Source organism: Perca flavescens, chromosome 5, assembly GCF_004354835.1.
Source record: "Perca flavescens isolate YP-PL-M2 chromosome 5, PFLA_1.0, whole genome shotgun sequence".
Lineage (NCBI taxonomy): Eukaryota > Metazoa > Chordata > Actinopteri > Perciformes > Percidae > Perca > Perca flavescens.
Genome location: NC_041335.1, coordinates 8,927,779 through 8,955,757, shown reverse-complemented (window position 1 = coordinate 8,955,757; position 27,979 = coordinate 8,927,779). Strand labels below are relative to the sequence as shown.

Below are 27,979 nucleotides of genomic sequence, written 5' to 3'. Positions count from 1 at the left end.
GTTGCTCCCAAAATGTTTTGGTCTGAAGTACACCCACAGCCCTCTTGAGTTGTCTCACGTAGCCTGTCATCAATACCCAATGTATGTATTAAATGTATAACTATTCATTATATAAAACTGGATATTGTGAACTGTCAATATTAATGTTGGTTTGATCAGCAATGGTACTACTACTATACTAAGCAACTACTTGGTGTGAAGCTGAATGTTTCAACCCTTTATCCATTAACATTACTTGCATTACTAACAGTTCAGCTAACTATTTTAACAGTTTTTCCATTACTTTAGCTAATCATTTGAACTGTTAAGTCATTTTTTTTGGCCACCTGTTTAAACTTCTGTGCTTGCTTGCAAACTAGTTTTCACACACTCTTACATAACTGCAGCACATAGTGTTCATGTTTAACAGTTGACTTAATGTTAATATATGGATATAATTTAATCAAATGGTAATTTATATGTTTTCAAATTAGTTGAGCTATACAGTTTACTCTCCATGTACACTCTAGCAACTGTAGAAGTACCCCTGTAGGTTACATGTACCCCTGGTTGGGAACCATTGCTGCACCATATGGTTATGGGAAAAAAATGAAAATAGGTCACCAACCATATTATTCTTGGGGGTCACGACTCGTTGGGGTGACCTCTAGCTCACAAGAGCGTGCGCCCCATGTAGGCTGAGTCCTTTGCAGCGGCCCCAGTTCAAGTCTGACCTGCGGCCCTTTGCTGCGTATCATCCCCAAGGGGGAAGCTTCTGCTCGGAACGCGTAGCTCCTATGGCGCCATTGTTTATTTCTAAAGAAACATGACAATGTATAAAAGGCTCCATTACCTTGTATCTCACGTTATGGCTTCGTAGCAGAGGTTTTTGTTAAAATAGGCTAACGATTGTGTCATAACCACGCACTGTTGCACAGTAGAGAAATTACCGTATAGTACAGGAGAAGCTCGCAGGCAGTTTCGACTCACATTAGCTGTTTAAGTTTAATTACTAATGTTAACTAGCATTTTAGTTAGCAATAATTAGCCTGCGCCTATGTTATCTCCTTACATATACCTACACTCTCCATCTCTGCAAGATTTGGAATGATTGAGATTTCTCTTTGACAGTTGAAGACTGGAAAAATGTTGCCTGGTCTGATGAGTCTCGATTTCTGTTGAGACATTCAGATGGCTCCAGCTACCAGAAGACTTACAACTTTCAGACAGGTTGCTCACGTCACATCTACATCTTCGAGCTCAGTTGGATGCTGCGCAGTAACGCTCAGCACTCACGGAAAAGTGCTTCTAATATCCTTCACTGGTCTCCATCCAGAGCAACGGGATCTGTTGGTCCATATTATATATGTCAGTGGTCATCCCCCATCTCTCTCCCACCTTTCCTGTCTATCCACTGTCACCACAAATAAACGGAAAAGCCCCCAAAAAATTATCTTTAAAAAAATGTTTAATTTGTGGTGAAAACAACATGCAGTGCACTAATGGGTGTCCTTAAAATGGAGAAAAACTATATGCAATAAAACGTTCTGCATGCTGTTGCCCCACCGCATGTAGCGTTTTTTTTTTTATTTAACCTTTATTTAATCAGGTTAGTCTCATTGAGATATAAAATCTCTTTTTCAAGAGAGACCTGGCCAAGATAGCAGAACAAGTTTGTTACATATAAAAACTATTTAAAATCACAAAACAATCACAAAAGAGGCAAAAGCAACTCAAGCGCATTTCATATTTCACACAACACAATGAACAGTTTTCAACGTGATGTCAATATAAACACATGTATCAGACATTTTGGCGAGGTCATTGACGTCACGCGAATAGGCGGGGATAGAGAGTCGGAAATGCTCATGTTGTTTGCGCGACCAGGTGAGCTTCACTCTCGCTGTGGATCGGGCCAAACATGGGCAAACTTAAGGACTTTGAGATCACGTTTGACAAAAACAAAGTGGTGTACGCTCCGGGTGAGTCTATCTCTGGAACCGTGAGATTCAAACTGGGACAGCCGCTGCAGTGTAAAGGTAAGAGTCTGTTAACACTGCGGTTTTTCCGCCAACATTCGCGCACCTGTTGGTAAAATGCCGCCGTCGCTAAACAAGGAAGTAAGGGTTTTAGCCAAGATAACATGGGTTGTAAATTAGGCCTCTCACACTATCGTTCTACTGTGGGAATAGTCTGTGTTATGTGAAAATCACTTTAATGTTTATATGATAGTCTCTGGTACTCTGTCTGGGGTAGTTATGGCTTCAAAAATGGGCTTTTTTTTTTATCATTCTCGTATCATATCATATCATTTCCTACAGCTCTTCACTATAATGTTTCTTTAATATTCTTACAGATTGAATCTGGGTTGCAGTGAGAGATTTTAATGGGACATAATGGAGTATTAGGTTGATTTTTTTTTCATTATCATAACCCTAGAGACAGGGCCATAAATGGGATTTATTTTTAATTTTTTAAATCCTGAGATCACGAGTCTCTCCTCCCACAGAAATATTTTACCACACACCAAAAATAAACTCCTAACTTGTTTTTTGCAGTTAAAATTTTTTTAAATGGTAAATTCACTCAATTAATTGTTACATAGTCTGTAAAAAAATGTTTTAACATGAAGGTCTCCTGTGAAAACCATACCTCTCCAAAAACCTAAAAAAGATAAACACTCCTGCTTTTAGCTTTGGGACAATATTATTTTCAGATAATCCAATGTATTTTTAAATGGTTTATTTAGTCTAAGAAGTCGGAGAAATTTCTCAACCCATTAAAGAATACCTAATCTTTAAGTTTATTAGTAAAATAAAAAAAATCAGATCTCCAAATTTGATACATGGTTTTCACTGGACGGTGACTCAGCACACTGTCAGAAATGAAAAACAATTGGTGGGAAAATAATGAAACCGTTATTTAATGACCTACAATCTTACAAAATTATATTTAATCTACAAACCCCAATTCCAATGAAGTTGGGACATTGTGTGAAACATAAATAAAAACAGAATCCAAGGATTTGCAAATCCTTTCCAACGTATATTCAATTCAAAATCACATTCTAAATGACTGAATATTTGCAAAAAACAGTTTATCAGTTTGAACATTAAATATCTTTTTAGTGTATTCAGTTGAACCATTGTATTCTGTTTTTATTTACGTTTTACCCAACGCCCCTACTTCATTGGAATTGGTTTGTAAGAAAGAAACTTGAGACAAAGAAAAAGAATGAAACTAAATTAAATAAACTAAACACTAAATACTGGAATCAGCCGATAAAATATCCACCACTAATATAAAATGTAAACTCCCATAAGTTCTGAAAACGTTTTAAATTCCCAGGAAGAAAAAGAATCCGAAGACATGACCTCAATGGTAACCTTAGCCCTACCTTGAAGGGTTATACTGTAGCCTACACTCACCTTAAAGATTATTAGGAACACCTGTAAAATTTCTCGTTAATGCAATTATCTAATCAACCAATCACATGGCAGCTTCTTCAATGCATTTAGGGGTGTCGTCCAGGTCTAGACAATCTCCTGAACTCCAAACTGAAGGTCAGAATGGGAAAGAAAGGTGATCTAAGCAACTTTGAGCGTGGCATGGTTGTTGGTGCCACACGGACTGGTCTGAGTATTTCCCAATCTGCTCAGTTACTGGGACTTTCACGCACAACCATTTCTAGGGTTTACAAAGAATGGTCTGAAAAAGTAAAAACATCCAGTATGCAGCAGTCCTCTGGGCGAAAATGCCTTGTTGATGCTAGAGGTCAGAGGAGAATGGGCCGACTCATTCCAGCTGATAGAAGATCAACTTTGACTCAAATAACCACTCATTACAACCGAGGTGTACAGCAAAGCCTTTGTGAAGCCACAACACACACAACCTTGAGGCAGATGGGCTACACCAGCAGAAGACCCCACTGGGTACCACTTATCTCCACTAAAAATAGGAAAATGAGGCTACAATTTGCACGAGCTCACCAAAATTGGACAGTTGAAAACTGTAAAAATGTTGCCTGGTCTGATGAGTCTCGATTTCTGTTGAGACATTCAGATGGTAGAGTCAGAATTTGGCATAAACAGTATGCAATCCAACTTCTTAAAGCTTGTGCTTTTTGCGTGATGCACGTTTATGCCAGGCGTTGTCATTTGCGTTTACGTACTTGCATGGACCATGTTTCTGCCTTTTACAGTGGTTCTACTCATTGACTGGTGCTCAATTCATATTTATCGTATGCCATGCACTCTTGTTTAACATGATACTGTGTATGTGCTGGAGCCTGAGTGCCCATTTCTCATAGGCTTTAAATACTTTTTAGTACTTACTTACTTACTAATTATCAAAGTTTCTCCTTGAGATCATACTCAAGTGTTCTCTCTCTCTCTCTCTCTCTCTCTCTCTCTCTCTCTCTCTCTCTCTCTCTCTCTCTCTCTCTCTCTCTCTCTCTCTCTCTCTCTCTCGTGTTTTGTATCTGTTGACTTGCTGACAGCAGCTTTTTGTTTCTGTCTGAATGACCGTGCCTCCAGTCAGTGTACATTCCTCTTCAGGTAGAGCAGGTTTGACGGTCAGCTTTAAACAGGAAACCAACTCTCTCCCCTTGCAACAGTGTGAATCACTGATGGATTATTAAGCGGGTTGGGCCCTGAGGCGTATTACTGGGCAAATATTGACAATGCATTTAAAATTAAATATGTCAGTGTGATTCACTTCGTATACAGTGGGTATGATGAGGTAACTTATGGGCTGTTAAGCATTTGTATTGTTTAGTGTTTTAGACTGACAAGTTTTTAAAATTTTGGAAAGTTAAAAAAGGATTACAAATGTGTCGATGTGGACATATACTATACCTGCCCACACAGCGCACTCCCATTTAGTTTTGCCAGATTGTCTAAGAAACACAACACACACACACACACACACACCCACCCCAAAGAGATGACTAATAACATAATTTGCTTATGAGAAGGGTTTCTTGCTGCAGCTACTTAAAACATTCTTTGTGTAATTGTATGTTGTTTTAAAATGTTAATCACCACAAAAAACTTTTCTCTGTGGCTTAGGCTAAACCTGTAGACTGTGCATTCTCATTTACAGCAATCAAAGTGAACTGCAATGGTTTCTGTGGCGTCACCAGTAAGATAAATGAGACGGCATGGTCCGAGGAAGAGCAGTACTTCAACAGTACCATCTCTGTTGCAGACAAAGGTACGCTGCCAAACAGTTGCAGTACTAACCCAAAGAGTTATTGGTTTTCCTGTTATCAGTATCTGATAGGTGCAGTTTACCACATCACCGATCATTTAGAGGCAAATGTCCAGACACAGATTAGAGAGCTCAATTGGCCTAAAAGGGCAACATCATTTTTTTTTTTACCCTATTTTCCTATATTTCTGTGTCTAAGTGACAGATGGAAACAATCTTTGAAATTTGTCCAGTATTGAGCAAGACTGCTGCAGTGGCGAAACAAGCTGCATTGCAACATTAATGGGCAATTGCGCACCTTCAATTTACGTCTACAAAATGTGCTTAGATTATTATTCTAAGTGTCTGACAACATTATGGAAATGATCTCTACAGAGGTTAACCTTTTTGTGAAAGGTCTGTTTTGAAACCCATCAGACTCCATTTAAATAAACAATAATTTTATCATCGTCAAATGCATTTAATTCATAGTCGACAGAAATGAAATAATCAAAAGCCATCTTGATTCGTCTTTCCACTGTTCCAACAATCACCACTCGTTTGGTTAAAAATCAGTCTAGACGGTTCATTTACCGGATAGTTTGCCAGATGTCCCTCCCCTTCCGCTTTCTTCGCGTTGCCGTTCTAAACTCCGGCCTTTTTGGTAAACCAAAACGAAAATTTGGATCGTGCAACAAGGCAGGCCTGTTTTTGTTCTTTCAGGGAATGATGGTAAAGGTTTACAAAGAAAATGTTGACGGCATTTCCTCTCTATCTGGGACGTTTTGGGACCGATTGGCTGGGATTGCTATGGACAAAATACATACGACAATACACAGTTGAAAGGAAATTGCGTTTAATCATGTATCCAGCTAATTTAAATAGCTCACGTTACTGTATGGTATGTAATACATTAAATATTTTAGGTGGCGTTTTCTTTAGCAGCGTGCAAGTGTTCCGCCAAAACAAGTTCCTTCTGAGACCAATGTACAGATCCACCATATCAGACGATTGTGAATTGTTTAAAGAAATGCAAACATCCAGGAGTGTATGTGTGGAGGGGCAAACCTTACTCCACAGCGCTGTGGAGATAGGTCTGGCAATGCGAGACTATGTTGAAATAAACCCTTAAAGCTCCATTGTGTAATGTTGTGTCAGAGTATTCTCGTAAGCCTCGTAGAATCTGCCATTCAGATTCAATCAGAATACATACAAGCGAGTCGCTCTACGTATTCAGCTATGTTGCGCCACCATCTTTAAAATACATTAGCCGAAGAAGGACATACCTCCGCCTTTCGCGCTTTTACACTCGGTGGCACCGTGACAAATGCCAGGGGGAGATTACTTGTGACTGCCGGCAGATTTGAAAGCCTGTCGAAGATGGAGGATCATCAATAAAACTTTACTAACATTATCTTGCATTTGTTTGGGAACCTGATAGCTGAGTGTACTAAAATAACGAAAACTATTATAACACTAGAAGGAACACTCACGGACGAAGTCGTACATCTTGGAATAATACGGCGATCGGAATGGGAGGGGCTAGAAAGTAATATTCAGTTGGTTGTCCTATACAATTTCACTGCTAGATGGGAGAAATTCTTACACAATGTAGCTTTAATACACTCATTTGCATGTGGAAAAATGCTGGCTCTATACACGCTAAAAGTATTGTTTATTTAAATGGAGTCTGCTGAGTCAGGCGAAACAAAAAGGATCTTACTCTTTAACAAAAAGGTTGACCTCTGTGGGGATCCTTTCCATGATGTTGTCAGACACTTAGAATAACAACCTGAGCCTGTCAGTGGCAAGACAGCACTTTTTTAGTGGACGAAATTGCTGATGCACATTTGCCCAATAGGGTTACGTTGCAGCTCGGTTCGCAGCTGCCGGTTACAGCGTTCTCGCTCAATACTGGACCAATTTCAAAGATTTTTGTTCACATTAGTCACTTAGACACCAATGTATGGGAAAATAGGTGGACAAATAACGAAATCAACACCTGCTTGTGAAAAAACTATCCACACACTCAAAGATTTTAGACACAATTTTTCCCACGATGTAAAGATAAAACAGTAGGGTGGTAAAAATAATTGAAGTACAAAGAACGTAGTAGTGAAGGTTTCCATTTTCCACTGTGGATACTGCATGCAGCCCAGAGGCATATTAACTGCTGGTGGGAAACAGCAGTGTGATTGGTCCAGTTTCCACTGACAGATGTTATCTGTGCTCTCTGTGTCCTGTACAGGAACCCTGATACAGGGAGTGCAAACCTATCCCTTCAAGTTTCTCATACCAGGTAGGTGTGTGTGTCTGTGTGTCTGTCTGTGTGTGTGTCTGTGTACAGACAGACATGTCCTGGCATGGTGATATTGTGAGGACGGGGCTCTTATCCCGTCATTCACTGGGGCTTATGAGTGTTGTGTGAAACACTGGTTTCCAGTAGTTGTTTGCACCAGCCCCTCTTATTATACAAAGGCAGTACTTTGAACTTGACAATTTTAGGTTCGCTATTCAATTTGCTACACTTTAGACCCGCTCTAATCCATATTTTTAAATTTACAATGGATCCAATGACAGCTCTACGGAACTTTTAGCCTACAGCCTGATAAATGGTTCTGCATTGAATCTACGCCGGAAGTACACGTAAGTACACGGAGATACGGACCCTATGCCATAGCCTGATGGGCCCCTCCCAAGACATGTAATTTTTACGTCGTGGCGACGCAGGCTGCAGCAACTGTGATTGGCGTCACATTTCCTTCCGCTCGTTTCCAGGTTCTCCTCTGTGAACTAGGGATCGACCGATACTGTTTTTTTCAAGGCCAATATGAGATTTTGGAATGTTACAAACTCCTACACAAAATTTTGTTTAAATGCTTTAAGCAATTATTTAATAAATTTAGAAACTTTCACAGTAAAAGATAGTTAGTGTTGTGGGCAGGACATTAAGTCAGACTCGGTGGTGAGTGAAACCGAAGCAGAGGGGACAGACACAGAGCTGTAGCGAAGCCAAAGTAGCGTGTTAATTCATTAACTTTGTCGTTTATCAGGCAAATAAAACGCTGATAGATAATCTACAAACTGCCAAAAAACGGCCCGATAATCGGCCATGGCCTCTAATCGATCTATCCCTACCGTGAACAACATGAAATCGAGGAGAAGGTTAAACTTTTCTTGCTACAGCTTTCCGAGCGTGGTCAGAAAGCACAGTGGAGTCACTTTGTCGGTACTGGCTCAGGAGCTAATCCCAGTCACTCTCCCACTCGCTCTACCCTCGAAAACCAGATGATAACCTCTCAAGGGGTTTATCCTAATTAACAAATTTGAACACACACCTCTCCCCTCTTTGTTTTAATGTTTATGCTGTTTTTAATGTAAAGCACTTTGGGTTTACATCTAATGAAAGGTGCTACACAAATAGAAATGCCATTGCCAAACACACCGGCTCTGCCATTCTTTTAAAGAGATACGCTAGATCGACGCAGACACACCTATAAATACTCACAAGTGGCGTAGGCCACTTATGTATGTCGTACTATGAATCAGCCTTATGTCCGTAACAATATTAACTGGGCTAATGAGGGCCAGGGTAATTGGAAGCATACTGTACATTCCTGCCAGGTGGCTCCACCCACTCTGACTTCCTCAGCATGGGAGAATAATTGGAAAGATTTTTTTTTTTTTTTTTTTTTTGGCTGAGAGTAAGGAGCTCTCACCTTAGGACACACCTTTGTTTGCATTTTGAATCTCACTATAACTGGTAAAAAAAAATTAATAAATCAAAAACTACCCTAGCTGGGCCGCTAGCTGGCTAGGGTAGTTTTAGATTTTTCTTTTTTTTTTTAAACCAGTTACAGTGAGATTTTAAGACTTTGGGTTAGGTTAAATGAAAACCCTGATAATCTTTAAGCTGACTCAAATTGATTGCTACCCTACAGCTTTTCCCCCCTGTCATCAGCCCAACCCTGTTATATAGTGTACTCACCAAGTTAATTACTGGCTCGACGGAGCCAGGGTTTCTCTGCCTTAGCTGGCTCGACAAAGCCTGAAGCCCTAATCAGAGATAACCGTGGTTACCGACTAGCTGTGTTAACCCTGAAGGCTTTCTTCTTCAGGCTCTGTGCTCATTCCCATAAAAGGGGGGGGGTGCGTTTAAAGCGTCATTTGACTCTTTTAACACACAAAATGGTCACTACTTATTACGATAATGTTATTGGTCCTGTTTTACACTGCTGGTATATTGCAGCTATAGAACACCGATTTTTAGAAATTTGATTAGTCTATTGGTATTTATTACAGATAATATTCAATCAATAAAATTAATTTCTCTTCCACGTCTCCTTCATTACGGGACAGTGTCTCACCTCTTGAATACAACATTTAACTCCGCTGCATCAAGTTAATTCGAGCGTAGAGCTGTAGAATGAGCACCTGTTACGTTAGAAATAAACGGTCTGCATTGAGCTGTAAAATAAAAATTAATTTATGAATCTACACAATAGTAACAATAATAATTTTCTGCTAGTGTTCTCTCTTGCCTTAGTAAGCAGCAGCATGCGACTGGTTCATTTTGTGCGTAGAAGATTTAAGATTATTTTTTGGGGGGCATTTTAGGCCTTTATTTTTACGGGACAGCTGAAGACATGAGAGAGGGGGAATGACATGGAGCAAAGGGCCGCATGGCGGAAGTCGAGGAGTAAACCTCTATATATGGGTGCCTGCTCTACCAGGTGAGCTACCCAGGGGCCCGTGTGCGTAAAAGATTCAAATGAAGCTTGTAACAACCCCTTTTTATGAGAACACGCAGAGAGCCTGAAGAAGAAAGCCTTCAGGGTTAACAGGGCAAGTTGATAACCACTGTCGTAGTACCTGTTATCTCTGATTTAGGCTTCAGGTAGAGGTCTGCATTGGGTTTGGCTTCCCCCAGGACACGACACAAATCTCGCGGGAGTGGGCAGTTTTAACGCTGCTGCGGGTCGGAGCAGGCGGTGCAACAATAGGCCGCGGGTCCCGGGATTTAGGAGCACTGCTCCGGATCAGTTCCTTAAAAGGCTGTTATAAACGGCTCGCCTAACTATGTTTTATAAGCGAACTAAACGCACACAGAGCATTCAGTGGAACACCAGCCAAATGCTTCATTAACACTCCTCTCTTTCTTCCCGGGGCTCTCCGCCTCGCCCATTTCTCCTATGGCAACCTGAGCGATACAATCAACACAGACTAACATAAATGATGTTACAGGGCGTTAAAGGACAGGGAAACAAAACAAAATAAACAAAATAGGCATCCCCTCTCAAGAAAATGTGACGTTTTTTCCAATAATTGAAACCTATGCAATTTCACATCATTTTATTACATATCTTTGTCTAAAATGTTGGAAAAGCTAGAGCAATAAATAAATAAATAAATAAATAACACTCGAAAAGCTTAAGTACAATACTTGTTAAAGAAGTCCACTGGGGACCGACTACAATCATTAGATCTAAGAAAAGCCATTTGGTTAGGTTTGATGCTCACATTGATTTTACATTCGTTCGGCTTGGTGCACAAAACTGCTTGCACAACAAAACCCTGTTTGTTGTGCTGATAGATGCACTACAGGTGATGGTTTGGATACATGTGTTCACACCTGCCGAGTGCTGTAGCTGAATTGAAATATTTGGGGAAAAAAAGATTTATAATCAGTTGTCACAGTTTGCCGTGTACATACACACTTCCTGCTTCAACTTTGACACTGTACTTACTGTAGTAATTAGTCCTGTGCAATTTTTTTTTTTTTTTTTTTTTTTTTAAACATTTTGGAGTGCTCTCCTGCAGTTTGACCTCCGAATACAGTGGTGAAGATACTACAACCGGTCTGATCCTCCTGCTGTTTGTGTTTTCTTAACCAGGCTCACTTTTTTGTAGTGATGCCGGTGATCTCAGCAATTGCTTTGGTGAATACAATGTCGTTAAAACTGAAAGCAATGATGTATGAACATAAGAACCAAGTTGTACACAACCTAAAATTTCCTTCCAGTTTATAGTTTTTTGCTGGTGTTCTACTTGATTTCCTTTTTATGTTATGTGTTATTTTGTCCATCCTTTTTAATGTTCAACCAAGCGGAGAAATTGGGAGAATTTTGACATGAGTATGTGACTTTAGCCAGTTGTTTCAGAGTTTTTACTATGGCTGCGTATTGCCAATGATTTTCTGATTTTGATTCACAAGGTCCTGATTTGATGACATCTATGGTTCAATTTAATATCAATTAGGTTAGAGAAATTTCAGTTGCAACACCCATTGTGCTTGGATATAGAAGAGATTCTAAGAGAACTTATGCTGTAAATTGTACAAGCAAGAAGCAACCCTCAAATATGTTTTATAATACACCAGGTTTACATTAAGAACTGACTCCCAAAAAGTTTTTATGGTAAAAGGAATATTTTAAAAGATTGACTTCGGGATTTTATTAATTGATATCCGATCACTCGAAGAGATTTTATTTGGAGAATCGATTATTTTTCACCCAGCACTAGTTTTTACATGGAAGAATCTCCCTAAAACACCTCATCTCTTTTAGTGGAACACCAGCCAAATGCTTCATTAACACTCCTCTCTTCCTTCCCAGGGCTCTCCGCCTCACCCATTTCTCTTATGGCAACCTGAGGGACAATCAACACAGACTAACATAAATGATGTTACAGGGCGTTAAAGGACAGGGAAACTAAACAAAATTAACAAAATAGGCATCCCCTCTCAAGAAAATTTGACTTTTTCCAATAATTGAAACATATGCAATTTCACATAATTTTATTACATATCTTTGTCTAAAATGTTGGAAAAGCTAGAGCACATAATAAATAAATAAATAAATAAATAAATAAATAACACTCAAAGCTTAAGGACAATACTTGCTAAAGAAGTCCACTGGGGACCGACTACAATCATTAGATCTAAGAAAAGCCATTTGGTTAGGTTTGATGCTCACATTGATTTTACATTCATTCAGCCCTAGTTTTTACATGAAGAATATCCCTAAAACACCTAATCTCTTTTCGTTACCGTTATTGCCAAAGTCTCATGTGTTCCTAACTGGAAGAGCTCGATGGCAGCACTTTTCACAATTTCACAGACTGAATCTTATACACTGCGTGCAGCTGTGTGTAAGACATGTTCTGCAAGGGGTGAGCGGTAAGATTCAGGTCATGAGGTGACCTCGGCTCGCACCGCTCCTGGGTCTGCAGAAGATAAAGACTTGTACGTGTCTCAATAGTATGAACATCATAAAACATTTTGTCGCAGTGTATAAACTTGATAAACAGAACTAAACCCTAAAGTATCCCAAATTGTAACAAACTGTGCGTTTGGCCTGGGAGCGGGGAGAGCAGGGGTGTATTTCATGACATTGCGCGGCCTTGCTTTAACCTTCGCGTGAGGAACCAAGGTGCCTGGACAACATCCAAGAAGATAACCGCATCACCAGGGATGGGCAAGAGGGCTGGCGAAGAAGGATAAAGAGTGAGGTTTTGAGCTAGTGGACACCAGATGCCCGGGGAAGACTTTGTCTGTTTGCTAGGGAGAGAGAGTGCGACTTGTCTTTAAAGGGAATATGTTCCGTATGCATACGTTTTTGATATCTGCAATATCATTCACTAAAGCTTTGATGTTATTTGACGTTATCTGAGCGAATCCTGTCTTTATTTCTGATCTACCATTTAACAAACACTTAAAACTTGAAGGTACACGGTGTAGTGACCAAAGAATCATAGTCAGATAGAATCTGGCCATTGGGGCCAGACCAAAACCGGTGAGTGGTCACACTTTTTCCTACAGTCTTTATTATTTTAGAGGCACAGAATGAGAACAATTATTGTAGAGCTGCAAAGATTAATGGATTAGTTGTCATTAGTTTTTTTTATTTTTTTATTATTAAAATAAAAGTCAAACTTCTCTGATTCCAGCTTGTTAAATGTGACCATTTTCTAGTTTCTTCACTCCACTATGACAGTAAACTGAATATCTTTGAGTTGTAGACAAAACAAGACATCTTTCGGACGTCATCTTGGGCTTTGGGAAACATTGATCCACATTTTTCACAATTTTTCTGGCATTTTATAGACCAAGCAACTAATCGATTCATTTACAGATTAATCAACTATGAAAATAACTAGTTTGGTTGCAGCCCTACATTCTTGAAAATGTTCCAAAGTGGAGCATCATGATTTGTATCTGCCACCACCACTACCCGTCACCTGATGTGTACAGAGGAATGTCAACGGCTCAGTTTGTTCGACTTACGCATCACATTGCAATCTGTGAGAGCACTCCCTGATGACATCAGCAAATGTTTGACTCCTAAAGAACAATAAGAGAAACATGAGTTTGTTATTCTAAGATACCAAGACAATTGGCTATGAAATATTACCTAATTCTTCTAAAAATTGATTTAAGATGGTGAGAAAGTTAAGTCGGATCATGAGAAAACATTTCTGTGTCTTATGGTAATGAGATTAAAAAGCTGTGATGTCCTAAATGACATTTTAACAACCCTGCACACTTTAAAGTTTGCATACACAAACCATTAAATCATTTTTTAACTTGGTTGGCGTTTTTTGGCACAGTCCTAAATCTTGGAGAACAGTACACCTTGTCCTTCACTTCATGTCTAGATACTGTTGCCATGTTTGATTATGATGGGCACTCAAGCACTGAAAAACACACCCAGATTTTGTGTTTAGCCCTTGTAAGGCCATTCATCTGCTGGAGGTCATTTTCCCAGGTAAAGTGTACTCCACAGTGTGACGAGGAACACCACAGAAACTCAAAAGCAAACCAACCGGTCGTTTAGCTGTTGTGAATATAAATCTGTCATTTGAAACATCTGTGTGTGTGTGTGCTTTCACTGCTCCCTGCAGGTGTATCAGGACACTCTGGAGTCGTGTGTGTGTGTGTGTGTGTGTGTGTGGGGGAAGATTATTGCTTTGGTAGCCAGACAGATTCTTTTTAAAAGGATGGAAGAATGAAGGGGTGCCGTCAATCCAGAAGTCGGCTTGCGAGGAGTTGCGTTTTGAAAGAACATGGTCAAATGTCATAATTCAGTTGCACGGCTATCGTAATTCATTAATTAACTCACTTTTTAGTGAGCAGCCACGCAAGTCTTAAAATCCAGTCAAATAGATGCAAAGGAAAACTGTACAATAACTCTTCTATTACAAACTCTTTGTCTGTATTTGCAGTATGTGATAAAACTAATACATATTTGACTTCTTTCCCACAGCCTCTGCTCCGACATCTTTTGAAGGCAACTATGGTAAGATCATTTACAGAGTGAGAGCTTTCATCGACACACCACGATTCGCCAAGGACTACAGCACAGAGAAACCTTTCTACCTGCTAAGCCTTCTAAACCTGAATGAAGTGCCAGACATATGGGTGAGACACGATTAGATGTGTGTTTGTATATGTTCAGTCCTCGACTGGTTAGACATGCACAAGACTGATCTCGGTCTTTAGAGTTAAAAAAAAAACACTGCAACGTTGTTTCTTGTTCATTTAATTCCTACATCAAGAGAAATGTAACATCTGGTACCGTTATCCATCTGCCCAGCACTTCTGTGTGTCTGCGGGTTGTCACATATGTTAGGTGAGCCCTGGCATTGTTGCATGGATTTTAAATTTTCTGGTGGACGGACCCCAGTGTGTCAGGGTAAATGGCACAATTAGACTGATATCTATCCATCTTGTCATCTAAGTTGTAGTCTATATCCAAGGCATTCCACTTCCGGGTTTGCTCTTGTTCTGCCGGAAATTCCGCTGGATGTCACTCTTTTCGGACGTCCGTTTTCATATGTCCATTACCTTCAGCTTTCTTTGTGTTGTAATTTTAAACTCCAGTGGATTTATGGGGACTATGGTTAACTGCTCCTCAGATCTCTGCAGGGTAAAGCTTGATTTATGGTTGTGCGCAGGCTCCGCGCAGAGCTTTCGCCGTAGCCTACATAAGTTGCCTGAAGTTTATACGTGTGCGTTGTTGTCTGTGTCGATCTCTTTAGGAGAATGGCCGGCGTGTGTGTGTGCGTGGGGAGTGTGTGGTAGAGAGAGTGAGAGAGTGACAGCGATTAGCTTTGGAGCGAGTAGCGACCCTAGACTCGAGAGACATAGTGAGGGAAACAAAGTGTCTCTCCTGTGCTTTTTGACCACGGAAAATCTGTAGCAGGGTCCGGCGTAGGTCTGTGTCTCCACGTACTTAGGTACGTAGCCACGGCGTAGATTTTACACCGAAGCATGAATCAGGCTTAAATCCAGACTGGACTATATGTCCAATCTGAGTTTTCTGTTGCACTACTAAAGCAACCTTTTGAACGTACACGTTCCACCAAAACAAGTTCCTTCCCGGGGCTATTTAGCAGAGACACCATGGCTCCGTCCGGCGTGTAGCACCGCCCAAGATGATTGTGATTGGTTTAAAGAAATGCCAATAAACCAGAGCACGTTTTTCTCCCATCCTGGAATGCGGTGTGGACTAGACAGACCCTCCTCCGCAGCACTTTGGAGGAAGGTCTGGAAATGCGACACTATCTAACTTGTAATGTAGCTCCGAAAGAATACAACTTAAGAATATTTAAATGTTCCTTTTAACCAACGTGTGTCAGTCTTGATAAATTCTTTGATGTTATTTCACTGCCCTCCATGCAGGGAAAATGTTCATCTGCAGTGACGCAGCAGTTCACCTACATGCTGATGAAAACCGGCACAGTGGACATGAAGTCCCAGACCGACATGAAGGGTTACACACCAGGCCAGGTCATCCAGGTGTTGACCAACATCCACAACCAGTCTGGAAAGACCACAGGCAACATGGCGGCCAGCCTGATGCAGGTAAACACTTTTTCTGACCAAACCTGTGAAGAGCAGGTTATGGTCCGGTTTAAGCAGGATTTAAGTAGGGTGACTAGATGTCCCGGTTTGACCAGGACAGCCCCGATTTTTGAAATTAATGTCCCGAGTCCCGACAAAAGCCTGTCTGGACGCTAAAACGTCCCGGTTTACACCAGGAGCGGCATGAGCCGACATTCCCGGGGCTTCAGCCCCGAATGTTTTGAGTGTAGCCCCGAATGTAACTTTGGCCAGTTTATTCTTCCGAGGCGAATAGAACGGGCAGCTACGTGCGGGGTCCCACCATGCTGAATTTTTTGCCATCACCTAGCAACCGTCTCTACGTGACAAAAGCTGTGAAAGGTGAAGTTTTCGGAGGAATCCTAGCCAAATCAGTCTAATACATTGATGCCATCGACACAAAGTTAAGGAGTGCAATACTAATGATTTAGTTTGAAGTTCCTGTGCCGTGACGTTTCCAGTCTACGGTTAAGACTCAAACACACGACTGAGGTCTGAAGCAGACCTGTGGGTCTCTTAGTGTCCACTCTCGCTGTAAAAAGCTGCGCAGCTTATGGATTCGCTCTGCTGTGGGCATGCTGCGGTAGATGTGTTGCGTTTGTGCTCCGTGTATTTCTGCAGTAGTTTCGGGTTTCCACCATGATGTAGAGCAGCGTACAGCCACTTCTCTAGATAAACTCTTTGTCTCATTCAGACACCCAAGCGGGGCTCTGAGTCTGTCAGAAGATATACTGTATTTGAAGTTTTGGACATTGCTCAAACACATCTGAAATATTACAGTGCAGGGGTTTATTAATACATTAACAACAGAAGACGCCAAACAGGAGGGAGGAGTAAATGATGTTAGGCTAAATGTGTGCTGACTGAGATATAATTAGAAAAGTCGATCTACAGGAGAATAAATAGTTGAAAGCAATACAGAATGCCTGAGAGCCTTACTTCAATATATTCCTTTAGGTTTTTATGTTTGGATTGTAATTTAAGTTTCTCTTCACATAAAGATATTTGCAGCATACATTGATTCAGTAAAAGGTAGAAATAGGTGCATACAAATTCACCAGAATGCAGGAAATGTGTTTAATGCTCAACATTTTCAATAAAACATTTTAATTCTTTTGGAATAAATAACACTTAAATTGTTTTTTTAGAAAAAATCTCAACATAAATCTCACACTGAACTGAAAAAAGGCAATTTTGTTAATTTTAATGGAAAAATACACTTATTAGATGAGGAGCATACGATCAAAATAATGAAGTAACTGTCTGTGTATATGTCTGACCTGGGCTGGCACATGTTCATGTTAAAAAGCGTGTGCGTGCACAAGCACTACGGTAACACGCAAAGTGTCCCGGTTTTAGCTCCGGGAAATCTGGTCAATCTAGATTTAAGCTTCTGTGGAGGCTCCACGCAGAGCTTATGCCGTAGCCTACGTAAGTTGCCTGAAGTTCGTACTTGCGTTGGTGTCTGCGTCGATCTCTAACAATAGCAGGGCACGTGTTTGCGTGGGGAGTGTGTGGTAGAGGGAGTGAAAGAGTGGCGGTGATTAGCGTCGGAGCAAGTAGCGTTATAGTGAGAGAAACATAAGTGTCTTTCCTGTGCTTTCTGACCACAGTGGGAAATCTGTAGCAGGAAAAGTTAACCCTCTCCTTGAGTTCATATTGTTTATGGAGAAAGAGAACCAGGAAATAAATACGGGGAAATGTGACTCTACCAAGCCACTGCCAAGCAGACCAATCACAGTTGTTGGGGTCTGCGTCGCTGCGAGGTGCACTTTAGGCTACAGTGTAGGGTCAGTATCTCAACGTACCTACCCTTGGCGTTGATTTATTGCAGAAGCACGAATTGGCCTTTAGGCTGCGTTCACATAGACTGCGGCAGTTCTCAGACGGTCTAGCGAAAACACAGTAGTAGCGGAGAAGTGCATTTAGGCTGCGGCGGTGGGAGCCGCAGCGGGGAGCTGAAAAAAGAACTGCAGCGGCGAAATGTTACACACATTTAACTTTTGGAAAAAAGACTTCATGCTAATCACCATGACCAATGGCCAATCACAAAACTGCCGATCAGACTTGCCAGTCCACTTTTGAGGCCGTGTGAGAGTCCCGTACAGTAAATGGGGAAACATCACTGCCACAAGAATTTTAAAACACTACTAAGTAGAGCTGGGCGATTTTTTTTATTTTTTTTTTTTATAAAAAACTATTTTCCATTTGATTTTCCCCCCCCTTCCATTTAAAACAAAGTAACTGCGAACTAAATATATTTGAAAAATATATATTTATTGTATTTAATTAAAGTGCATCAACATAAACAAAATGCAAAGGCAAACCCTTTCTCTAAGTGAAAAGTCACTGTACAGTGTGCAACAAAGATTGTTAAACATCCAAATTATTTATACTGTATTTGGATAAAAAAAAAATCGATTTGAACTACCAACTCGATTTTTTTAAATCAAATAGATTTTTTTTTCCAGCCCTACTACTAAGGCTAAGAAACGAAACACTGCCCAGAAGTTTCTAAATATTTCCTGCAACAACAAAGCACAGTCCCTCCGTCTCTTCTCTCTTTCTCCGTGAAAGGAAGGTGCCTACAAGTGCGGTCAGAAATGTCGAGATCTAGACGGAAAACAATAATTTGAAATTAAATTAAGAAAATAAAATCTACTTGTGCTACATTTGGGGGGTTAAATAACACAACCGGACGTCGCACTGATGGGCCATTGAAGTGACACTCCCACCGCTGGATGTTCTTTTCTGGTCTGAACGTGACCTGATAACCCGTAAAGCCGTTATATTGACTACCTTTGTATTCCTCAGTCACCATGTACTAGGGTTGGGCACCATTGACATTTGTACCAATACCGGTACCTGAAATTTGGTTCCGGTAACCAACAGTACCATTTCTGGTACTTTCCCTCTGTAATAAATGTTTTTTGATTTTATTTGTATAACTAATTCCAAACCTATTTACTTAGAGCATTTTGTTATTTATTTAGAACATTTTACACACGACAGAAAATAAAACCCTTCCCTCTCTCCTCCCAAACCCATCCCTACAACCTATTAAATCAAATAATTATTACACTGCACTGGAACTTTTATTCTTGTATTTGTATCTTATTCTAATTTAGTCCGTTTTTATTTTAATCTCTTTTTAACTGCTCTTTAATGTTTTATGTAATGCACTTTGAATTGCCTTGTTGCTAAAATGTACTATAGAAATAAAGTTGCGTTGCCCTACGACCTCCAGCCTGTCAGTTTATCACCAGGGCATAGAAAAAACTGGTGTGCCGGTCTGTCAGAGGAAGTGTAACGTTAACAGGCTCTCCATTATAATACATTGCAGCGAACGCTGTCTGCGTGGAGTTTTGAAAACTGTAATCGTACTTGCAACTGCTTTATCGGCATTGCCGGGACTCGCTGACTAGCTGTGACTTTAAAGGTGCCCTGCCACACAAAACAGTTTTTACTTGCATTTTTTGAAATATGTTAGGTCCATATGTTTGTGTTATGTTGTGAATGTGAAAATGAACTGCTACCTCCTCTGTAAGTTCTAGCTACTGAAAAGAAATGAGCGGAGAAATCAGGCCAATTACAAAAGCTGGTCAGTCTGACATCATATTGCCTGAGCTCATTACTATTCATTAGCTCGCCCAGTTGCGCTGGGATAAGGATGCTGATAGCCAGGCTCTCATTGGCTAGCTGTTAGCCAATCGGAGTCAAGCAGCTTAGCTCATTGAATATTAATGAGAACTGGCACAAATCGAACTGAGTCTTCCTGCTGGCTTCATATACCAAACTAGAATGGCTTGAAACAAGGTAACCAAGGCATTTTTTCCACAAAAAATGTTAGAGTCCATGATAGAACTTCAGACATTAGCAAAAAGTAATGAAATACGTGTGGAAGGGCACCTTTTAACAAATGTGGAGACGACGTAATTGTGATCGGTCTGCACAGCAGCTCTGTGTTTGTGTGTGAATGTTGGAGCCCTGCTCTCTGTCAACGGCATAGAGGACAGATGCTCGCGCTTAAAGATATAGTGGGTAGTGTCTGTCACCCCCATGAGGAATTCTAAGTAATGACAACAGAACTGTCAGCGTGTCCACATGATACAAGCCTTCCGTGATCGAACACGTGCCCCCCACCCCTCCTCGATGCAGTTGCTAGTAGCCAAGGAGGACACAAAGGATTAAAAAAAAACATGATGGACTCTTCAGAAGAGGTAATTATCTTCACTCGAGAATCCGCGCAGGAAAGTCACCGGACGCCACAATCTTCTGAACCCAGCCATACTGAGAAATAGAGAGAGTGGATGCTGATAGTCTTAATTAGCTTTGTAGCAACTCATTTGGCAATGGCTTGAATGTAGCGGACGTTCATTAATATAAAAAAGTTACACACTAAAGCTTCTAGCGCACTCTGGTAACAAAATTTGGCACAGTTTGAATGAACGTGAATTGATCCTCATAGTACCAACGTAATTCGGTCGCTACCCAAAAAAAGTTCGGTACCCAACTCTACCATGTAACGTTACGGAGTCCAGTTTATGAATCTGCATGTCCACGTGTGTTTTCAGAGAGTGACCTATGAGACAAAGAGGCCCACCTATGACGTGAGGACGATAGCAGAGGTGGAAGGTGGTGTGGTGAAGGCTGGCAAGGAGGTGGAGTGGAAGGAGCAGATCATCGTTCCTCCTCTCCCTCAGTCCTCCCTCGCTGGCTGTGAACTTATAAAGATCGAATATTATGTCAAAGTAAGTATAATATGCTCATCCTCTGTTGCACTTTCACCAGTATTTTCTTGTGAAGTGGTCCTGTTTGTCATGTTTTTGATTGTTAGACAAATTTGACATTTGAAGACAACTTGTAAGGGACATCTATCATCACAGCCCCTTTCAGTCATTAACCTCCCTCTGTAAATGTGGAATTTCTACATGTTGGTCTCATGTCTGAATACACTACCTTAATTTAACACTTTGACTATGTCAGGCCTGTAATATTTCTGTGATACACGGCACAAGTCTGAACTGAATGCACTACATTAACATAAATGTAAAACGTGGCAAGATTTAATATACCTAGACAGATGAAATGCACTTCTTGTTTTTCTCCTTATTAAAAGTAGTATTTAAGTTATCCCTTTATTGTCATCTCTTAAGCGCAAAGAAAATTACTTTAATAAGTCATGAAACATCTTGATGTGGCCAAGAAAAATGGTTGAGGAGATTTTTGTCATCTCAAGTGTCACGTCATGGGGCAAAAGAGGTTCTATCTTCTCACCACAATAATAATCACACCAGCAGGCTTTCTTCCTACATTTTCTATTTTGGCAGAACTTCTTCCAACTGCATGAATGAATTAATATCCAGCAAACACTTGACTAGGGAACCCCCGAAAGGCAGGGTGATTTTTATTTTATTTTTTGCGAGCAATGTTTGCCAAAACTTAGAAGCCTATGCAGTTCCATTATGTTTTACAGATGACATTTGAAGTTAACAGAGAACGTAAAACTGTTTTGTTCATGCTGCATTTGGCTGAACTTCAACGTCTTTTGTATGGCGCACTAAGCACTTCAATCTGCTTGGCTTTCTCACTCTCAGAGTCTAAAAGTTTATCTCATACGGACATGACATCTACGTAGGAGATAGGGCTGGGAATCACCAGAGGCCTCACGATACAATATCATCCCGATGCTTATGTCACAATACAATATTATTGCGATTCTAGACATTCTGCGATATATTGCAATGTATTATCTTTTTTCCAACTTAAAACTTTTCCCAATTTCAAATGATGTCCCCAAAAGAAAACTTTTTCAACATCTGTTTTATCTAAAAAAAGATAAATTTCTCTGTTTGTTCATATCACTTCAATTTTATTGCTGCAAAATGGGATTGTCAGGCAGATAAACTGACCAACACATATATAAAAACCGATCGATACTTGGCGTCTGTGTTTCGATACAGTATTGCCACGGAAAATATCGCGATACTATGCTGTATCTATTTTTCCCCCACCCCTAGTAGGAGATAAACTTTCAGATAGCATGTCCTACATAGGCGATAACATTGCCTGCAAAAACTTTGCCCCTCAGGGTTTCTGTATTTAACATACAAACGGGAGCAAAAATGTATAAAACAAAAGTCCTCAAAAAAGAGGAGAGGGTCATTAGTTATGGCTTCAGTGGCTAATTAAGCCTGTGAGAGAACAGAGAACTTTCTTCTTCCTTCATGTCCTTAACTTTTTTTAACTCAACGCTGTCCTCAGCAGTGTAACTGCTTAATCTCGGGAACCAGCTGCCAAATATTATGCGAAAAATGTTCTCTCTTATGTCTCTCCATGGGCGTGCTGGTCTTAACAGGGAGGTGTGTTCAGGTGCACTCTTGGCGTCTTGCTATCTTGAGGCAGCGGAAGCCATTGACCAACAAAAACCTGGTCTAAAGTCAAGACGCAGCATTTAATTGTTACTTTAACAGCGCATGAGTAAAATGCGTGTGCGCACTATGCTTGTTACACACACAGGGTCAGGGCAGCAGCACACAAACATGCAAAATATAAAAAATTTAAATATTACAATGTGAAAGAGTATTATGATCTGCTCGCGTGCTTTCAGTTCACGCACGAGCAAATCAGTTTCTTCTCCTGAAAATCTCTCCTTCCTGCTTAGCAAATCCGCCATCATAATGGCAATACGCCAAGGTACAAACGCGCCTGGCTTTTAAAGGGAATGGGAGATGACACTCTGATTAGTTTATTGCATGTTACGCCCCAAACGCACCTATGATTTAATTAAGAGTCAATCAACCATTTGAACCATGCGCCTGGTGCACAGACCCTTTTTTCTGCCGTCAAACTAGCAAGAGTAGATAGGTACACGCCCTAAATGCACCTGCGCCAGGCGCTTAGATCGTTAAAATAGGGCTCAAAGTCTGAATGACAAACAGCCCAGAGATAGATGGAGCCAGCAAGGTTACAGATTCAATGCCTGAAAAGGGCTTATGTTTGACATTCTATAGGCACAATTATCAAATCAATACAATATTTGCTCAATGTCTGTTTTAACTCCCTGGTGAAATGTATATATTGCTTTTTGGTTGGTGAACATGCAAAAAAAAAAACATAGAAAGGGAGCATTGTTATTCATTCATTTATTTATTTATTTTTTTGTAGAATTATATTAAAATGTCTACATTTGCTGCTCTTGCTGTATTTGTGTTCATTATGAGTGTTGTCTTCTAAAGAATGAAACAGAACCAAACCCAAGCGTAGGTTGTGGGTATAAATTCTGCATATAAATATAAAACATTCTCTTTTTTTTCGTCTGATTAATCAGGTCGGTCTAAAGTCTCCAGACGTCATGTTGACGTTACCCATCCACATCGGGAACGTCTCCCTAGACAAAAAACTGCAGCCTTGCAATAAAGCAGCCACTCCCTCCTCTGCCAAAGCTGAATACACGCCAGCATCGGCCTCTACGCCTGACACCGCCATCGCCACCACCCCTAACGTGGCCCCTCGCCCTGCCCCAAAACCCGCTCCCCGCCCCAGCGCTCGCTCCAGGATGTCCTTGCTTAATTCCCCCAGCGCTCCTCCCGCTGACTACCACCAGGGAGCACAGGGTGGGACACCGATAAACGATGGCTTCCCCAACAAGCGCCAGTCTCAGCTGGTGTCACCCCACGCTTTCAGCTATGCTCCCGGCCTCTTTTTCCCCCACAACCAGCAGCCCAATGGGCCCAGCACTGCACACAGCGGGCCTATGTTCAGTGGGTCCACAGGGGCCACAGCACCTTACCCCCCTGAGAACGGCGCTGGCTCAATGCCGACACCACTCATCCTGCCTCCGGACTACGGCACCTCAGCATATCCACAAGGTCAGTTGGCACACGCTCACTCTGTACCATGCAGGCTCGGGTCATGAATGCAGACTGGATAAGGATGTACGTAGAGAAGAACAAGGCCGTAATTTAGGATTGATTTGAACACTTATTCGTCATCGTTAAGGTTGCTTTCACACCTACCTCATTTGATATGTTTAAAACGAACCCTGGAGCCCTTCTGTAATATTAGAAAACTGTAAAGCAGAACCAGAAAACCCAATACATTAGAAATGTCAATTTGTCATTATTTCTGAGATCAGGAAGTGTCGACAAGTTTGAGATATTCTGTCCAATAAAGAGGCGACCGTTTCGACGCGTGACGTGTGCTTACGTTTGGTGCATTTGACGCAAGTGCAGTGTGAAAGCAAACCAAACCAAATGAAAAATGCAACAAGGTGCAACTACTCTGACTGTGTCAACAAAAACTCAACATTATAACCTTTTCATTAAGGTAGAATTTAGGGCAGATTGCACCACTGCAGTTCAAAGACGTCCCATGCTGCAGCTTGGTTTCTATAGATTCTATGACATTATTATATAAAAATCAGCTAACCAATGATTGGGCCATTGAGAAGCACATGATAAAGGGGTTTGGATAAAAGCACTACAGTATATAAATGCATCCTATTTTAAAAAAAAAACACACCCCTGAACCAAAATGCCAGCCAATGATATTCCCGTTTGGCATAAGGGTGTTACTGTTAACTCTCATAATGCTCTGTATTACTATTAGGTATTTAATGTAATATTCCATTTATCATGGCACATAAGGATACAGATATTTGTAATCCATTTCTTTCTCACAGCTGCTGTAGACTACTTTTTAAGGTGTACTCCAGTGAATTACTATTTCACTTCCCTAAAGTTGGGGTACTCACAAGCATTGTTTAATTAAAGTGCTCATATTATGCTCATTTTCAGGTTCATAATTGTATTTAGAGGTTGTACCAGAATAGGTTTATGTGGTTTAATTTTCAAAAAACACCATATTTTTGTTGTACTGCACACTGCTGCAGCTCCTGTTTTCACCCTGTGTGTTGAGCACTCTGTTTTAGCTACAGAGTGAGGCATCTCACTTCTGTACCATCTTTGTTGTGATTTGCACATGCCCAGTAACTAGGTAAGGACTACTAGCCAGTCAGAAGCAGAGTATGAGGGCGTGCCACGCTAGAAGCTAGGTGAGCATTATCACGTGTGTTACAAAGTGACGCACGTTCGTCTCTGAAGTAAAGGCTGGACTACAATAGAGCTGTTTGGAGCGGTTTGTGAACAGTGTTTTCTGTTGGAGATGGTAAGTCCCTTTGGGGTGGACTTTGGGCTTTTTCACTTTGTAAACCTCTAACATGCACAAAAAAATATATACCACGATAAAGGAAAGGGAAAAAGCCAAAAAGCATAATATGAGCACTTTAAATGCTTTAAGCAATTATTGAATAAATTGGAAACTTTGTTTAACATAATAATACACAGTAAAGGAGAGTCAGATAATGTTGTGGGCGGGACATTAAGTCAGACTCAGTGGTGAGTGAAACCGAAGCAGAAGTACAGACACAGAGCTGTAGCGAAGCCAAAGTAGACCATTTTTTAATGAATTAACATCACCAGTTATCAGGCAAATAAAACGCTGATACAGATAATCTGCAAACTGCCAAAATACAGCCCGATAATTGGCCAGGGACGATAATCGGCCGTCCCTAATGCACACATAACATTATCTGTCCAAAAGGAATCTATGAAGAAAACAAAAAAAATATTTCAAGTAGGGTTAGTGCATTAACAATACACAGGTGTACATAACATTTCTACTTTTGACACACATAGTAATCGTCATTTATTTACAAGGTGCGCGGATAGTGCGAGTGTACACATCTGTCGGAGCCTAAAAATGTAAGAATTGCCACTCACCCGCCTCATACAGCTGTGGTGCTTTTGCTGATGACATCACATTTGGAACGTGTGTGTGTGTGTGTGTGTGTGTGTGTGTGTGTGTGTGTGTGTGTGTGTGTGTGTGTGTGTGTGTGTGTGTGTGTGTGTGTGTGTGTGTGTGTGTGTGTGTGTGTGTGTGTGTGTGTGTGTGTGTGTGTGTGTGTGTGTGTGTGTGTGTGTGTGTGTGTGTGTGTGTGTGTGTGTGTGTGTGTGTGTGTGTGTGTGTGTGTGTGTGTGTGTGTGTGTGTGTGTGTGTGTGTGTGTGTGTGTGTGTGTGTGTGTGTGTGTGTGTGTGTGTGTGTGTGTGTGTGAGTGAGTGAGTGAGTGTGTGTGTGAGTGTGTGAGTGTGTGTAAGTGTAAGTGTGTGTAAGTGTAATGACCAGCTGGCCTGATGGTGACTGTCTGTTACAGAGGCACCTCCTTCATATGATGCAAGCTGCAACACATGAAGTGGATAAGGAACCAGCAACCTTGCACCAGAATGGCGATCAGTTCACTCTGATTATTTTTTAAATGTCCTGCCATTTAAAAAAATAAAAGGTTGTAACTTACTTGGACAAAATGATTGCAAGAAACAGGAAACCTAATGTTACCTGGTATCATGAAGGTGTTTTATCTTTTCATAATGTAACTCTGCTGCCCAGTGAAGTACCCTCATTAATCTAATGGGATTATTCTCTCCTTTTAAACAAGTCCATAACTGTTTTTTTTTTTTTTTTTTGGTACTAAGTGAAAGGAAAGACGAGGGGAATTGCATAATTTAATTTGCTGTTCTTTGTACATCAAGAGGAGTCATGTTCTTAGTTGTGGGTTATTTAGAAATCCCTCAGATGGCATCTGTGATGTCAAGGTGGAACGTTTTATGTATGAGAGCCTGTGCAAAACAAACCCATCTCATCTGGTATTTTGTCTAATATCCTCATTTCTTCAGAAGCCACATAAGAAATTATGGAATTTCTTTTTTTGTTTTATTGGAAACTGGTGAAATCAACTTTATTCTTCTGGCAAATGTTTCATTTAGTTTGAAATTTAAGACTGGATTAAACTTTGTTTAGAAAGATTTAGCAAGAAGATGTTGATTTATGATAATGAACAATCCCCTTGCTGTTGCAAGTGGTCTACATACAGCTTTTAATATAATGCTACTAAGATTAGCCTCTTAAGATTTCTTCCCTGTTATCATTTGCGACATTCATGTTCTTGAACTGTGTTAAAATTACTATTATGTTGATTTCCTTCGAGACATGGTGTTGTTTAGTGTGTTCCCTGCCCTGCTGAATGTCTGTTGGTTCTGTATATGCCAGACATCCCTTCTCGGTCTCATTTATTATATTACAACAGTTGTACAATAATGCAACAGCATTGTGATTTTAAGTTGTCTTTGGTCCTTCCTGATGTCTTTTGCATCCTCTATCTTAATCATAGAATTTTATGAATAAGTTTTAAATGTTTATGTTTTTTAAGAAATATAGTTTGGGACACTTTCATCTTTATTTGACCGTGTAGAGAGAAGAGAGCGATAGAAGGGTATGACATTCAACAAAGGTCCCAAGGCCAGAATCAAGCCCCGGACATCGTGGTTATTTGGCATGTGCTGTAATCACTACCATGGCTACCATTTAATATGTATATACATATTTATTGTTTTGAGTGTTTCCAACTGTTGTCAAGATTTTAATAAATGTGTTAAAACCACTGGCGTCAAACTGTTTCATATTTCTGACTCTGGCAGTGGGAGGTTGTTTCTGTTCTTATTTCATAAACACCCAATTCTGCTTTCGGATGCCGTTATATTAGATGTAGCTTTTAAAGGGATGTAACCTTACTAATTGATAATGTACATATTAGTAGCATGTCTGTACATGCAAAAAATAGTGGTTGTGTTTGCCAAGAATGTGTGTCGAATTGGGCCAATCACATTTGCTACAGTATGTACGGAGAGGATTTTTTTTTCATGTTAGAGAACAGACTCGAGCCGCCAATGCTGCCTGCTGGAAACCTAAAAAACTACAAACGGCCTTAATATCACAGGGTGGGTTTCATACAATCTGTAACTACAATCAGCATCAAATTTATTTGTAAGTATACAAAAGTATACTGACACATGAAGGAAGTACTTAACAGT

General features: G+C 40.5%; 1 protein-coding gene across 1 annotated transcript; it reads left to right on the top strand.

Annotated features, from left to right (window-relative positions):
- Window positions 1-1,783: 1,783 nt before the first annotated feature.
- arrdc1a (arrestin domain containing 1a) lies at window positions 1,784-27,549 on the top strand. The gene is made up of 8 exons (XM_028578985.1): window positions 1,784-2,018; window positions 5,083-5,193; window positions 7,418-7,468; window positions 14,433-14,587; window positions 15,851-16,033; window positions 20,626-20,802; window positions 23,382-23,922; window positions 26,266-27,549. Exons 1-8 carry the CDS (start codon window positions 1,901-1,903, stop codon window positions 26,301-26,303), a joined length of 1,374 nt encoding a protein of 457 aa, XP_028434786.1. The 5' UTR covers window positions 1,784-1,900; the 3' UTR covers window positions 26,304-27,549.
- Window positions 27,550-27,979: the final 430 nt, after the last annotated feature.